General features: G+C 40.0%; 1 protein-coding gene across 1 annotated transcript in view; it reads right to left on the reverse strand.

The window, feature by feature from the left end:
• Positions 1-17,500, reverse strand: part of phlpp2 (PH domain and leucine rich repeat protein phosphatase 2) — a 105,048-nt gene that overhangs the window by 64,710 nt on the left and 22,838 nt on the right. Inside the window, exon 3 of the mRNA XM_073907553.1 lies at positions 15,760-15,893. Coding sequence (XP_073763654.1) covers positions 15,760-15,893 — 134 coding nt within the window. The remainder of the gene's footprint in view (positions 1-15,759; positions 15,894-17,500) is intronic.

Raw genomic sequence — 17,500 nt, forward strand, 5'->3', positions numbered from 1 at the left:
AAATGAAATAGAATAAAATAGAACAGAATAAAAAATATATAAATAAAATTTAAATATAAAATATAAATTTAAATTAATTCATTAAAAAATAAAACAAAACTTTTTTTGGCCTAAGTGTAAAGATTTAGCTATTTTTTTGCAAAATAAAATTTGCAACTATTTGGATTACACTGTTTCGGATTGCATCACAAAACACACTTGCAGCCAATAAGCAGTATGGGGTGTGTCTAATGCGACTATACTGGAGTTAAAAAAGAGGGTGTGTTTAAAACAGCATGTGTTTTATGCAGCGAACACCCTTCCAGCCGCAACCCAGTACTGGTAAACACCTGCTGGTCTGAGTCTTTCAGAAACTCCTGATCTACAGCGATATTCACGCACAACCAACACTGGGGTTTACAGAAAATGAGTGACTGCCAGTGAGTGGCAGCTCTGTGGACGCAAATGCCTTGTTGATGTCAGAGGTCAGAGGAGAATGGCCAGACTGTACTAGTACCAGACTGCATTCCAACCCGGTACTAGTAAGGTGTACCTAATAAAGTGGCCGGTTATGTACGCATAGCATTTGAATGATATACTGCTCATTCGAAAATATATTCTGATAATATCATGATGCTTTATGGCCCTGCTGAATGTGTGGTCAGATCGAGGTGCATCTGAAAGGTCGTATAACTCCTCTGCCAACAAATGCATGACTTGTTAATAATGCATTAAATGTATCTGTTCTGTCTTTTGTGGTGAACTATACATTACATTGGCATACAATAGCATATACAGAGAAGCAAAAAGTGTCTCCAATTGCTCATGGAACCAGTGTTGAAGTTTTGAGTTCCCTCAGTAGATGAGCTCCAGAGCTCATCCTTCATGTTTTCGTGATTAGTTCAAGTCTTCTCTTTCAATCCCACTGTGCTCTTGTTCTCCATAAGTTTTCATTTTCCTCGCGGATTTCTCACAGTCAAAGTCCATCATTTGTGTTGTGTGTTTGTTATTAGCAGGGCTTCATGCTGCTCTTGGCGAGTCCTCCGTAAACCTGTATTTCCGGCTCAACTGGTCCCCCGCGAGCAGCCTTAATCTATGCGACGTTATATCGTTTAAACAAGCAGACTTATTCATCATCTCTCTCTATACGGGGGATGTTATTTCTGAACTCTGCAGGACCGTTTCTGCATTTTGCTCCATTTTGATGGAGGCTAAACTCTTTGAAGCAGATCCAACGAAGACAAAACAACTTGATATACTGAGAATTTAATATAGACAATCAGACTGTACATCTGAATTGGACCTGCACTCATCGGCCACTTTATTAGGTACACCTGCTTAACTGCTTGTTAATGCAAATTTCTAATCAGCCAAATCACATGGCAGCAACTCAATGCATTTAGACATGGCCAAGACCAACGGCTGCAGTTCAAACCGAGCATCAGAATGAGGAAGAAAGGGGATTTAAGTGACTTGTTGGTGCCATCTGAGTATTTCAGAAACTGCTGATCTACTGGGATTTTCACGCACAACCATGGGTCCGTTCTTCGTACGTGGATTACTCAGTTAGCTGGATTTGGATATTGACGATTTGACACGATCCAGGATCGTTTCGTTCTTCAAAGCTGATCCGAGAGTTGTTGTCATAGCAACAGTTCTGCTAGGTCAAACCTGATCGGGAGCAGGTTCAATTCATATAAACAGGATTAGATCGGCTCAGTTCAAAGATAATACAGTAAGTATGTTCCCAATTCTGATATTTTCTTACAGTAGTAGTTATATACACTTGGGAAAATTGTATATATATAAAGTTATAGTTATTAATAAAATAAATAAAGTTATACATATTAATAAAACGTATGCAATCTGCACCCTCGAAATGAAAGTACAAAGACTGCCACCTGCTGGTGCAAAGAGAAAACTTATTGATATGAACTTTTTAGATCGCTTTAGTACAAATTGTGTATAATAGAAATGCACAATATGTGACTTTTTTTAAAGCAATAATACATTTATGCAGTCATAAACATGTTTTGATAGTTAATATGTCGGTGATTTGATGCTTCACAAAAGTTGCAGACGCCTTTACCAATATGAAAATGCTTTTGTAAACATCCAGTTATTCTTTACACCGATTAAAAAACGGCTACTATAATAAACAAAATCTTTTCTAAATGTAGAACTAAATACACTGATTTGCATTGAAATACATGATGAATACACTTGACACATGACAGTGTAAAGCCTGCAGCTCACAACAAATGTGGAAAGTTATTGTGTGTCATATTTAACAAGCCGTTTACTGCTAATTTGATGTAATTTTGCTCACATGGATAATTGAATATTAATCAGATGATGTCATTACGCTGCTGTGCCGTCAGCCAATCGTTGCATTGCTGATCATGATTTCTAGGATCGATAGATCTGTCCTTCACAACACACGCAGCGATCTCAGATCAGTTTATCCAGACATTCTAATCTGATTCGCGAACTTGTTTGAAGAACCAAATTAGCGAGAGAACAGTTATCAAGATTAAAAGATCCAGGATCTGCCAAATCATCTTAGATCATTTAAGCGAGGTACGAAGAACGGACCCCATCTCTACGGTTTACAGAGAATGGTCCGAAAAGAAGAAAATACCCAGTGAGCGGCAGTTTTGTAAACCACTCGTTACAACGGAGGTCTGCAGAAGAGCATCTCTGAACGCACAACACGTCCAACCTTGAGGCGGATGGGCTACAGCAGCAGAAGACCACACCGGGTGCCACTCCTGTCAGCTAAGAACAGGAAACTGAGATTAAAATTCACACAGGCTCACGAAAACTGGACAATTGAAGTTTGAAGAAATGTCGCATGGTCTGATGAGTCTTGACACAACAGTTTTTTTGAATCTCATTTGAGCAGTATTAATTTAACCCCTAAAACTAAAAACGTTTTTCACCCACAGTATTGATCATTTTGAATGAAAAGTACATCGCTGCAACAACAGCCCCTGCTAAACTACCGTATTAATGATATCTTGATATCAAACAATGGTATCTTGAGGTCAAACTCTCTTATTCTAATCGCTGTACCACAAAACTACCGCAGGAAAAGCCTGAGTGCACAAGCATTACGGCATCTGTTATGCTCAAGTCCTCCCACATCTCGTCCTGCCAATGCAAACACATTAAAGAATCTATTGCACTTCCAGTATGTGGACGATGTGCAATTACAGAGGACAGTTTAGTGAGATCTCAAAGCCTGCGCTTCAGATCTGAGATTGAAATATGAGCCTCCAGTTCCTGTCGCTCTGCCAAAGGGTTCAGATAACTAAGCGGCTCTCGATTTACAGATCATACCTGCGCCGACCGTTTCAGTTTTTATTCAGCTATTTTAAACCGCTCTGTTATTGTGTTTTCGACTTTGCCTTTCATGAATGCACAAAAGGATCAAATGCAGGATAAAAAAATGAAATGGAGTTATTAATTTATTCAGTTTCCTTCGGCTTCTATTTCAGAGGTCGCCACAGCGGAATGAACCGCCAACCTATCCAGCATACGTTTTACACAGTGGATACCTTTCCAGCTGCAACCTAGTATTGGGAAACCCCCACACACTCATTCACACATGCGCTCATGCATGAAGGACAATTTAATTTATTTAATTCACCTATAGCGCAAGTCTTTGGACTGTGGGGGAAACCGGAGCATCAGGAGGAAACCCACGATGGTTAGCACTGTTGCCTTACAGCAAGAAGATTGCTGGTTCGAGTTCAAGCTGGGTCAGCTGGCATTTCTGTGTGGAGTTTGCATGTTCTCCCCATGTTGGCGTCGGTTTGCTCCGGTTTCCACCACATCCATCCCAGTCGATCCCAGCTGTAAGAGCAACAAATAATAACTTGACTTCTAGTTGATCATCTGAAAAAGTGGCAGTAGGTCGATTTTTTTGGGGACAGAAACCACCTTAAACTACACATACTGGAAGCCTGTGCTGGCATTTCTCCTGCGGTGTTGCTATCAGTGTGTGAAGAGTGGGAGATAAGGGTTGACAATCCAACACAATGAGCAGCACATTGAACACATTTTATAAGTAGTCAGAAACTTGTAAATAACTCATGAAAGAATAAAGTTACGTTAAAACCAAGCACACCATTGCTTTTCTTGTGAAATCCCCAATAAGCTTGATGTGTCACATGACCCTCTTCCTATTAAAAAAACCAAGGTTGAATGCAAGATGGCCGACTTCAAAATTGCCACCACCCATCTTGAAGTTTGCCCCCTCACATATACTAATGTGCCACAAAGAGGATGTTATTATCAGCAACCATTTCCATTTTATTAAGGTGTATCCATATAAACGGCCCACCCTGTAGATCTGAGTGACTTGACAGGATTCAGCAGTCTGCATGTGTTTGTTGAAACGTACGCATCACATTTCATAATAAACACGATAAATGAACAAAAGATGTAACTACATTATATCTCTTCAGTGTGCGGGCGAATAAATGTTTAATTCGTAAATCTTGCATTTTGCGATCTGAGGTGAGTTTTTTTGAAGTCCCACATACACTCTAAGTGAAATATACTCTTAGAATAACTAAGGGAGGAAAATAAACACTGTATTAGGCCCCATTTACACTAGTGCATTTTAGTTTTAAAACGGCATTTTAGATCAAAAACGATCCGCATCCACACTAGCGTTTCACCTAGCGTTTCCGAACATATCTCCGTCCACACTACGCCACCAAAAACATATATCACGTGACCATTTGCGCACTCTGGGCATGCGTGTTGTAGTATAAACAGAAAGCATGTGTCTCGCTCGGCATTTGGTTATTGTTAGTCAACAAACGCCGGTTGAACAATGAACTTGATGGCAAAGAAAGCAAGAGAGGTATTTTTGTGGACAGACGATGAGGTCGAGTTGTTACTAAACGTAACAAATTAATAACTGCACAATGGCGCCTAAAACAGACAATAGTGCAAACAACGCTCCCATTTCTGTGTCCATGTTGTTGTTTGCAGTGAAGGCTGATCTGCCGTCTTCCGGTAGCGTTAAAGCCATGTGTTACAGTCATGTGATAGGGGCTTGACGAATAAGGGAAGGATACGCAATGACACAAAAGCCCCAATCAGGTAGCGAATCTCGGCAGCTCCGCCTCCGTTTTCAGATGTCTCCGTTTTCCCTCAGCCACACTGAGACGAAGCAGCAGCGTTTCAGAATGAAAACAGCCTCTCCAGCGTTTCCAAAACGCTCCGTTTTCGGCGTAGTGTGGACAGATGGCGTAATCGTAGCAACACTTATGCGTTTTCAAACTAAAACGCATTAGTGTAAACGGGGCCTTAGTAGATGAAATAGCCATACCGTGAGCCTTAAACATCATTGTTTCCATTCAGTGTTAAACCCTGGAGGACAAAAGGCCAGTCAGAACACTAAGCAGACTGTTGCGTGACTTTTGGGGCACACCCTCAAGATTTGCATAATCATCAAAAAACACTAGCCAAATCACAAACTCAGTGCAGTAACTGGGTTTAAATAAACATCACTGTTTAAAATTAGCCAAAAACACACCGCATGTACTCCAGACAGGTCTCAGCTTATGGATTCTCCGTCTGCATCCTGAGCATTACCCCTGAAAAGTTAAGGGCTCCTCTCAGATCAATACCTCATTAGTGGCTAAATCCAGCACCACAGATGATTTATTTCTGTAAAGCCACAGCAACAGCCGGAGGAGCCCATATCAAGACTCCATTTGGTGATGACTACAAAAAATAAATAAATAAAAAAAGAGGACCAGTCCAGCTCTCAGGCTGTGTTTTTGTCTTCCATCGTCTCTCGAGTCAGCGTTTGGCCATGTTCACTCCCTCGGACTGTTCCACGACCACAGCAGGATTTTCAGAAGAGGGAGAGGAGTGACTGAGGAAATGCCTAATGTACTTTCAGAACAAATGCTTTATGCTGCAAATCAAACGCTCTATAAATAAGCTCCTCAGAAGAACTTCCATGCAAAAGAATACACTTTAAAAGAGTCGTGATGGAAGAAAAGATATGCAAACATCCAAAACAATCCTGCGTATTTATTGCGCCGGGTGTATGACAGGGCCCTTGATGTTGAAAATTCAAGTTTAACTGAGTGACCAATACAGACGGTTCAACACAGGCTTATTGTGAAAACGTAACCCAGTATACACTTCTGGAGAGCGCAAATTAGGTAGCCAGAGCTACGTATATACTGTAGCTGCATTTCATCTTTAAAATGAACACAAGAGGGCAGTATGACGCAGCCGACAGCTTCCGTTTTTTTTTTTCATGCTTACCAGCTGTCCACTTACCTCCATGTGGACGGCTTTTCCTGTGTTACCAGTCTGCCCAGTGGCTCGCCATGTACGTCAGCAAACTTAAGACGGAAAGAGGAGGAGTTTAACGCGTTGGTGGGTCGGTCAGTCATTCAACAGCAGTCTCTGGTAGATTTAGGCTAGTACAGCAGGTGCGATTGGCACTCACAAGAGAAATTTAAGATCTAAAAAGGCGTACACAGCAGCCTCTGGGGGATTCGAGAAAACAAAAACTGCCAAAAAACATACCTCCTGGGACGTATTTCGCAATCTCCAGAAATGTATACAGGGGTACGTATTAATAATGAGTAGGCCCACACGGAATCTGCGCGCGCAGAATTTCGAAGATTTTCTGCAGAATTCCACAGATTTCTGCAGATTTTTAGCCCATTATTAATTCTGTTTATTTACTTGAGTAAATGTGTAAATCTGAATTTATTCAGTTTTTATTCAGTAATTTATTACTTTTTATCTAATATACAAGCGCATATCTTAGCCTTACCTTGAGTTTGTTCACACTCTGCCTGTATTAACATACATGCTGTATTTTAATAAAGCTAATTTTAATGAATTAGCTCTGACAGCTTTTTCTTCTTTTTTCGTGGTTATGCGCGCATTATATTTCACACGCATATGCAAGGTGACTGAAATTGAAATGAAAATACAAAACATACTGAGCCATTAAGTAAAAAAACAAAACAAAACAACAGTTATACTTTAAAGGAGAACATTGACGTTTTGAAACAAAAAACTGAACTGAAGCCAAATTATTAAAAATAAACCTGCGAGACTTCATTTATGTCCTGCGGCCAGGGCCAGCGCGTCCATAGAGGCGACCTAGGCGGCCGCCTAGGGCGGCAGTATAGAGAGGGCGGCGTCCGCAACACCCCCCTTACCACAGTTATGTCCGCGACACCTTCCCCACCACCCGTGTCCTCAGATATATTCGCGCATAGGCGACAGAATAGAGAGGGCAGCGTCAGCGACACCTCCCTCTCTCCCTCAGCACCCGTGCGTCCTCAGTTATATCCGTGCATAGGGTGGCAGAATAAAGGTCCGCGACAACTCACTTCATTTTCATAACCAGTCACTTTCGTTTTCACATTGGGGTTGAGGGCTGCGTGATCGTCCTCTGCCAAGAGCGGCAGTTCAGCTTGCTCCGGCCCTGCCTGCGGCAAAATTATTTTTATTATAGGCTACTTTTAATGATCTGCTTGAGGTAGATCAATTTATTTTTATGCTTTTGAAAAAGCAGCATTCAACTTAAGCTCTTTAGACCATGCGCCTGACTGTTTCTTAGTGTTTCACCTGTATAGGCTATTTCTGTCCGTTCGCATCCCGTCCCTTTGTGCCTCCTGGCGGCTTATTCACAAACTGCGGTCATACACTAAAAACAGAGCGGCAGCAATTTCAAACGGCGGCGGTATAAGCTCCGGCGGCAATGGCCACTTTGAACTCTCACCTACTGTATTAAGGTTTTAGTTATGATACTCCGCTAGATACTCCCAAAATAATTCCGCAGAAATCCGCAGATTTTTACCAAAATTCTCAGCAGAAATAGCAAAAAACGTCTTCAGATTCTGTTTGGCCCTGATGATGGTTTGAATAATTTCAAACAACTAAAAATGTCAATAAAAGTCATATTTTTGAAACATTTCAACATCAAAAGTTGTTGGAGGAAAGACTAAGGTCCCGTAACGCAATTCAAATGCATAAATAAATGTGCAGAAAAACAAAAAACATGAATCTCATAATAATGAAAACTGCTAATTTACAGATTTATATACAGTAATTTCTCTTTAATAAATGGTGCTCTGGCACCCTTCCACTATAATTATTACAGCAATGTGACAGACATTTTTACTGTAAATAACTTCTTTTATTTAGCAGCTGAAATGTACCTTGAACTTTATGTTGGAAGCAATTACACAACGATATACCTTACGGAGATAAAAACCAGCCAGTTCACCATGACACAGTACTGGAGATGAGCGCAGCACAAACATAAGCACTAATGTGTTGTTATTATCAACAAACTAGCGTTCAATTAATGTTTCTGGCAAAACAAAGCAATAAATATGACCCCGAGTGAAATTAGGCAGGCCATATCCACGACTCAGTCAACCCAACAAAGAGATTGTGAGGCGTGAAATAAAAGTACAGCCTTATTTGTTTGTGTTTTTACAGCCATGTTTTATTCTGATACATAATATGCAAATTATATTCAATGTATTCATGGGCCTCTTTAGAGAAAACATAATGGCCGCTTCACTGTTGAATATATTTGTATGATAATAGCACTCTTCCACAGGCATACATTGTGAATGAAAAGTACACATACTTTTAAACTACTTATTAAGAAAATATAATATAATTAATATAGTTAATTATATATAATTATATTAATATAGTTTATATATATTATATATATATATATATATATATATATATATATATATATATATATATATATATATATATATATATATATTAATTATATTAATATATATATATATATATATATATATATATATATTAATTATATATAATTATGTTAATTATATTAATATAGTTAATAATATAGTTATAATATAATAATATAGTTTAAAGGGCACCTATGATGAGAATCATCTTTTGTAAGCTGTACAGTGGGTATAGTGTGTCCACAGTCATACTGGAGTGATATAAAGACAATGGCCCCTATCATACACCTGGCACAATGTGGCGCAACACAACTGTTATTTGCTAGTTTCAGCTTGGCGTAAGAGTTGTTTTGACGTTTTCCACCATGCTGTATAAATAGCAAATGCATTTGCGCTCATATGTGCGCCCAGAGGCCTTCTGGTCTAAAAATGAAAGCGTTCTGAGGCGCATTGCTGACGCGATGCTATTTTGAGAAACTATAACAGATTTTTCAATAGACCAAAACAAAGCCGGTCTATTGTCCAGCGCAGAGCGCGTTAGTTGTGTGCCTCGCTGACACACTGCTTAATACAAACAAGATGTAGAGCAATACACAAATATCTTTACACATGAAAAAGAATAAAAAATTAAGCATATATATAGGATATAATAAGGATATATAAAGGATACAAATATAAAGGATTAAAATATTAAAAAACGTGTTATTTTGTAGCCTACATAAATATAAAAACCATACTTTTATGCCTTCTTCATCTCGGGAGGCTTTTTTAGTTTATTCATGACAATTTGCTTTTGTATAATGTTATCATTATTAGCAGTATTATTTATTATTTGCATATTTATATTTGTTTTATTAAAAACAAGCTTAGATTTGTCCACCTGTAAGGTTTTAGACCATATGGGGCACAGCATGTGTATTAGGATATAACTCAGCTTTTTGAGCACACTTCGTTATTATTGTTCATTTATTCGTTTACTGGAAATTAGAACTGAATTTAGAAATAGTTTTGAAACAAATCTTTGCGCTTAACAAACGAAATTAATTATTTAATGGCTAATTGATGTCTGTGTGTACAAGGTTTCCCTATCCACGAGAGCGAAAGTGAAAGTTAATAATTTATCTCTCATTCTCGTGCTGCAGATGCTCTGTTTAACTGTTTTCTTGCTAGTGAAATGCTCCGTTTTTCCACCTTCACTTACTTTACGTCCTGTAAATAGCAAATGCGCTTATGGCACGACGCAACTGACTCTTAAAGGGAATGGAAGATGAGACTCTGATTGGTTTATTCTCAAAACACACCTATAACTCATTAAGAGAATAAACTCAACCCTTTTAAATCATGCACCGCAGCGCAAAGCGGATTTTTCCATCCTTAAATGAGCAAAAGTGGATTCTGACACGCCCTGAATGCATTTGCGCCTTGCGCTTTGCACTTTCCATATGGATTGTTAAAATAGTCATATAAGTCACTTTTTTTTAAATTTTCTGACATTAAAATAGGATCCAAATCTCTCCAATTTTAAGGCCTTTATTTAATCCCTTTAATTAAGGCATTTTAATCCCTTATTATGGTGGGCATATCCCTTATTTTCACATCCCAATGTTGACATGTATGATCCAAGTAAGTGTTTATAGATAAATACACTAACTAACTAACCAACTAAACAATTAAATAAATGATTTCTGCTGATATTCGACTAAATCTGCACAGAAAAAGCTACCAAAAATGTAATCAGGCTTACAATGATAGTGTCTGTAAATGACAGAGCCCTAAATATGATTATTAAATAATATTATTTATGAACGACACACAATGCGAGTTCAGCATTCGGCAGCTGCAGGTGTGTCAACACTATTATAATCACAAATAGAGTTTGATTTATTCTCACATGGAGAACAAAACTGCCCATTACATCATCTGCCCCATTTGGAAAAGCTGCACATTTTGTTATTCCCCAGAAACCAGTAAAGCCTCGCGATGTCAAATAAAGACAAGTGAAAATCAATAGTTGGCGTCGGATCAATGCAACATTGTGAGAAAGTACCATTACCGAACTATACGACATCGATTGTCTTCCTCACCGTGCAGATGCCGGGATGGGTGTGTTTGGAGGTTTTGGGACGGCAAACACACAGCGCTCTATTCCACTAAGTTTTGCTTGTCCCCCGAGTCACGGTGTACAAATGAGGAGGACACAGGCCATCCGTTCAGCCATATATCAGGCGGACGGGACGGGACCTAAGGATGAGCAATGTAACGTCTCCGTACCCCTGCGGAACTGACAGATGGGCATTTACTCACTGCCCGGACCAAGGGGACCAGGGGAGAGAGTCTGCATCTCACACACACTCGTGAAGGACAGTGCGGAGGACGCATCCACATGCAGTTATCAATAGATGAGGTTGAAAGCTTTCTATTATGGTATTATTACAGCTGTCAAACATGATCAATCATCACCGGTTGCATGCGATACAAAAATATAACATTAACATAATGTGTGTGTTTGTACAGGTATATGTGGTTTACAGGGACACAAATGTGTATAATAACATGGTTATGACTAAGTTGTACTCTATTATGATAGTTTACAGGGTCACATCTCATGTCCCTGTAATGCAAAATACTTAAACGTCAAACTGAACGGGGTCTTTTGACATTCAAATGCTGCCACAGGTTTCCTGTAAGGGTTGGGTTTAGGGATAGGGCCAGTTTATACAGTATAAAATATGTTATGCCTACGGAGTGCCCTTGTAAACCATGTATACAAGTATGTGTCTATGTGTTTGTGTAGAGCAGGGGTTTTTAAACTGTGGGTCGCACAGTGAACAAAGGTGGGTCGCGGAACGTCACATAGCTGCAGCTATATTTACAGTGCGGTGAATCAAAACCAGTACGATTGACGGCAATAACTTAAAAGCCTCTTACCCTAAAAAGATCTAAAGTGTGTTTCCTACAAAAAGACAAAGCTGGTTATGTTTCACAGTTGTCTTTTTCTTTTTTGACGCTCGACATTACAAGCACTGCTGCGTTTGAGCTCTCGTAATCTGCGTTTAGCCGGTAGATCTCGCGCAGAGCGGTGCTCTCAGTAAGGGACCGTCGGGAAAAGTGCTTTTTTTTTTTTTTTGGTTCGTCCTGCGTGTTTTATTTTAAACACAACTAAGTTTCTCTTAAATGAGCACAAACAGAATTCGAATTCTTTATTATAGATCAGTGCATTCTTACATTAACACCTCTGTTATCAAACAAAACAATGAGAGATTCATTTCCTGCTCTACACTAAATAACTAAAGTAACTTTAATCAATATGCAAATACAATTAAAAGTGAAACAGATTTTATCGCTTTATTTAATTTCTGCATAGGCCATTGATTTTAATAGGCTAAGCCTTTTATTTTATTGTCAATATTTTCTAATGTTTGCTATGTATTCTATCATTTGAAGCTATGTGTTGTCCCATATTTTTTACATCCCAACAGATTGCTAATCAATAGATAGCTATAGTGCTATCTGTTAGTTTTAACGTCAGCTAATGTTATGGAAGGGCATAGATGTTATGGAAAATAGTAATAGTAATGTAACTACCCCCATCATCCCTTCCTCAAGCAAATGTGTAAATATAAGATCTATTCAGCGATAACGTTAATTGCATTGGCATATTTATCTGACTTTTTTCCAGCTTGTAGTCGATCAAAAAGCGATTTAGTTTCTTAGGACAATATACACTAGCAGTGAAGTTTACAACGATGTGACGGGGCTTGATCATAATCCAGGGGCTTGATCAAAGGTTGATCATATTCTCTTCTGAAAAAAGAAGAGTATCTTTTCAACAAAAAAATGATCAGAGTTACAGCCAGCATCCCACAAAAAGCACTTCGAGCCCCATTTTGTGCATATCAAATCGCAAAATCCAAAAAGCTGCACACCATTTATTTTTGACTGCTTTGAATGGAGACATTTTTTTTACCCATTTTTCCATAATAAAATATTCTATGGGTCTTGAGATTGAATTACTTGCCTAGGTGGGTCCCGGAATAAAAATGTTTGGGAATCCCTCATGTATAGTATCCATTATTTTGTCCTAAATTCTCCCACTATACCCAAGTATGACAGTCTTTGCATCCTGAATCTTACGGTGCTTTCACACCTAGACATTTGTTTCGAAACCGGTCTTGTTTGCCCAGTTAGCGCAGTTCGTTGGGCATATGTGAATCCAGCAATCGCGCTCAGATCTGTACTCATATATGTTGAGCACTGTACATAAACACTATGAGGAGGAAAAACACATTTTGCTGATGCATTTGTTTTTTCAATCTGGCTCTGCAATCTCAAACAACCAATCACATTATCAGAAAAAAAACAGGAGAGGTTTGTACATGATGGATACTGGAACAAAAGCGTAATTGGCATCCTTTGTGTGACTGAAGAGAAAAAGCTAGAATCAGACACAATCCCCCGAACACTGATGTTGACACACACTGGGAAAAAAAGCCCATTATTCATTCCACTGCTGTCAGTCCAAAAAGCGGAGAATGAGGGGGGAAAAGAAAAAACTCTGCTTACAAAAACACAGATTTGTACCCTTACAGTAGCATTCATGCTGAAAACCGCAGGCAGAAACTGTGCAACACAACACAACAGCTCTAGTGGACTCAAAGGGTTTGATCTGTAAAGCCAGCAAACTGTTCAAAGAGCTCTGGGATTTTTTTTGGCCTGGTAAACACACTGCAAACAATGCCTTTCCGACTTTGTCTTGTTTCTAGTCCAAATCAAGAAGCATTTTGCTGCTGCCTTAAATTTTTTAGTTGAATAAACTAGGGATGGCGAGGAAGTGGCGCAGTAGGTAGTGCTGTCGCCTCACAGCAAGAAGGTCGCTGTTTCAAACCTCAGCTCAATTGGCGTTTCTGTGTGGAGTTTGCATGTTCTCCCTGCCTTCGCATGGGTTTCCTCCGGGTGCTCCGGTTTCCCCCACAGTCCAAAGACATGCGGTACAGGTGAATTGGGTTGCCTAAATTGTCCATAGTGTATGAGTGTGTGTGTGAATGTGTGTGTGGATGTTTCCCAGAGATGGGCTGCGGCTGGAAGGGCATCCGCTGCGTAAAAACCTGCTGGATAAGTTGGCGTTCATTCCGCTGTGGCGACCCCGGATTAATTAAGGGACTAAGCCGACAAGAAAATGAATGAATGAATGAATGAATGAATGAATGAATGAACTAGGGATGCGACGATTAACAGGTTTCACTATTAACCGTGATTTAATCCGTCAGGGTTAAGTAATCGTAAAGGCTTCTTAACACCATGTTTCTGCACGGAACAAAACTGCAGCAACTAAACAAAGTTGTGCCAACTGTGAGCTAGTTTGTACACCGAGACTAATAACCCCGCACACTGGACTGACAATGACTGAGGCTATTCATTAAGGCAAGCTCGTTCAAGTTTGTTATTTCCAATGGAGGGACGCGCACGCAACACAACGTGTTCACGCTTTTCAGACGCACCTAGTTGAGATGACAGGGGCTTTTGTGACCGCAGGAACTGCATACGGCTGAAGTCTGAGGAAGAAGCAATGGAAAGTACAAAGGGTTTGCAGACCCACTTACAAATAATGGCGCCGATGAGAGCGATCATGTGGCGAGTGTTGATCTGCCAGCCGAGATTAATCGGAGTGCTGAAAGTCTCAACCCGTTTCACACTGCAAGTGTGAGCAGCGCATGTTTTTTTTTGCCGTCCATGTTAACAGTTTAGAGCTTCATACTGCACGCAGAAGCAGCGTGTCAGCGCAAGGCGTGAGTATCACTGAAGCAACAGTGCCGGGATAGTTTTGGCTCTGGGACTATTTTGCCACGCTGCACACGCTAAATTAAGCTGACAATGCATTGATAATGACCAAACACATTGAATGACAGTAAAAGTAGCAATTTTACCCAATAAATGCATCAATAATATCCACTGATTTTAATATAGTCATTCATTCATTCATTCATTTTCTTGTCGGCTTAGTCCCTTTATTAATCCGGGGTCGCCACAGCGGAATGAACCGCCAACTTATCCAGCAAGTTTTTACACAGCGGATGCCCTTCCAGCTGCAACCCATCTCTGGGAAACGTCCACACACATTCACACACTCTCATACACTACGGACAATTTAGCCTACCCAATTCACCTGTACCGCATGTCTTTGGGCTATGGGGGAAAATCAGAGCACCCGGAGGAAACCCACGCGAACGCAGGGAGAACATGCAAACTCCACACAGAAACGCCAACTGAGACGAGGTTCGAACCAGCGACCCAGCGACCTTCTTGCTGTGAGGCGAACTTGCTACCCACTGCGCCACTGCCTCACCTCTTATATAGTCAATCAAATTAACTTTTAAAACAGCAACAAATATGTATTTAGGCCAGAACTACAACACCGAATTTGAAATAATTTTAGTTTTAAACTAGTGGGGTTTTGAAATCAATAAATGCAAATAATCGGGATAACCGTGAAACGTGTAATGGTACAACTAAAATTTATAATGGTTGCATCCCTAGAATGAACATAACTTATAGTCATCTCAACATAGGGTGCTTTCACATCTGTGGTTCTGTTCATTTGGTCTGGATCAAGGGCAACAAATGATACATTGTAGCATTTTTCTGCCGTCGTTGTGTCCTTTTCACACCACATTGCTGGCTTTGGTCCGAACCAGTTGAAAAGAACCAAAATGCAGTCATCTGACAAAACCCACATCACTCATTGGCCAGATGTTATTGAACGCATTTCCTAAACTGCTTTTCGATTGGTCAGAATTCACCTGCGGGAAAATGCCAGTGGAACTCCTGCAACTGGCAGAGCTGTGAATTAAACTAAACGCTACTGGTTATTTTTTTAAAGGGGAGGATCTACACTTTTTCCATTTTTCAGTTGAGATTACGTCAAACATTGAATGAAAACTGCCCACTTCAAAGCACTTCACGGGACCTTGAGATATTTGGACTAGAAACAAGTTTTTTTTGGAGTGCAGAGCATTCGGACTGAACGCAGCCCCAAACTCACCACTGTAGAAGCGGATCATGCAGCTGAGGTCTGAGTTGGCGGCCTCCTGCTGGACACGCAGCGGGTCTTCATAGCCCATTGCCGTCAGGTAGTCGTAGACCATCTGAAGAGGGCGCTCGGAGGGGTCCAGCCTCCTGCAAACACACAGTTCAGAACAAACCTAAACATTGACCCATAAATAAAAGTAAAATGCTCAGTGGAATACAAATGGACTATTTAAAAATGAAAACTTCAACTATTTATTTAAAGGAAAGGACGGTGTGGTGGCGCAGTGGTTTGCGCTGTCGCCTCACAACAAGAAGGTTGCTGGTTTGAGCCTCAAAACAAAAATCCATTGTGTGGAACCCAGCTATTTACCATTGTATGTAAAATTGTATACTTAAGCGTTTCCAAACAAAATGCTGCACAGTATTTAGCACTGACAATACATACTGGGATCCCCATAGTTATTTCATATTTTCTCAACACAAATTAATTAGGTTAACTTAATCATTTTTACAAACTTAAGTGAATTGAACATAAAACAATTAAGTTGTCCCCGAAAAAAATAAAAACGTTTAAAGGTGCTGTATGTAAGTTTGACACCTGGTGGTTGAACTAGGTATAGCATTACTGGATCAAAACAAATGCAAGCACAGTTTGCCAGATTGACGACATAAATAGGAGCGAGCCTGACTGTCGAGCCTAAAGGCTGATTTAAAGCTGAGTTAAACCGTGTTCTAAATAAAAGCAACGACACGTGATAGAAGGAATATTTATCATATTAAAAAGAGTTTTGTCCTAATCAACACCTCGAATTACTAAAAGAAACAGTTTCTATTTCTTGCAGCTGAACAACAGGATAAACTGACAACGGCTACGTTTACATGGACATCAGTAATCTAATGATTTGCCTATGCCGTATCACGAAAAAACCCTCTGCATTTCGCAGTGTATTCGTCTGTGGTCCTTCACTGTCTCGGTAGGTGCAAAAAATAGCGTCAAACAGCCGTGTGTGTATCGACTATCCTGTCGCTAAATGCGGCGAAAAATCCACAGCTCTTAATCTGAGTTCAGTTTAGTTTGACTATGATCTTAATCGGATTAAATTAATAAAAATATGAATAAAAAAACTAATTGTTTACATGGTCGACTCTTAATCAGAGTGTTGTTAAATAATTGTGTCCATGTAAACGTACTCGATGTTTACCACAGGTACACCTCACGTGCTTTGTTCAGTATTAAATGCTAATAATGTGAGTCTGAATGCCATTTTAGACTGCATTTATTGCCATATACTGAAAGCAGCAGCAGATAGTTCACCTCAGATCTGGAAAATTTGCACACCAGACACTCTCAGTGGCGCGGCAGAAACATGAAGTGTCACGAATTGTCATGCCACGCAATGCATTCCAGAACTCCGGCCTCCACCAGGGCAAACACAATGGCGCCCCAGGCCCAGCCGCGGACCCGCCGCTGCGTGCACCCCAACAGAAACCCAGAAACAGCACCTATTCACAGGGAGCTTCTTTGTTCGTGAGAAATGCAAACAGCTGAAGTTTAAGGTAGACGCAATGAAAAGTACACATGTTTGCAAACCTAACAAAAGGTACAAACAATAATTCCGATTAGAGCGATCGTGTGGAGAAAACTGATCTTGTGTTGAGCCCAATGAGCCTTACATCTAAAAATAGAGCAAGGCTGTTCCTTTAGTGATGTCGCTTTGACTCACACGCTGAAAATGGCGGATGTAAATCGACAA

Source organism: Danio rerio, chromosome 7, assembly GCF_049306965.1.
Source record: "Danio rerio strain Tuebingen ecotype United States chromosome 7, GRCz12tu, whole genome shotgun sequence".
Lineage (NCBI taxonomy): Eukaryota > Metazoa > Chordata > Actinopteri > Cypriniformes > Danionidae > Danio > Danio rerio.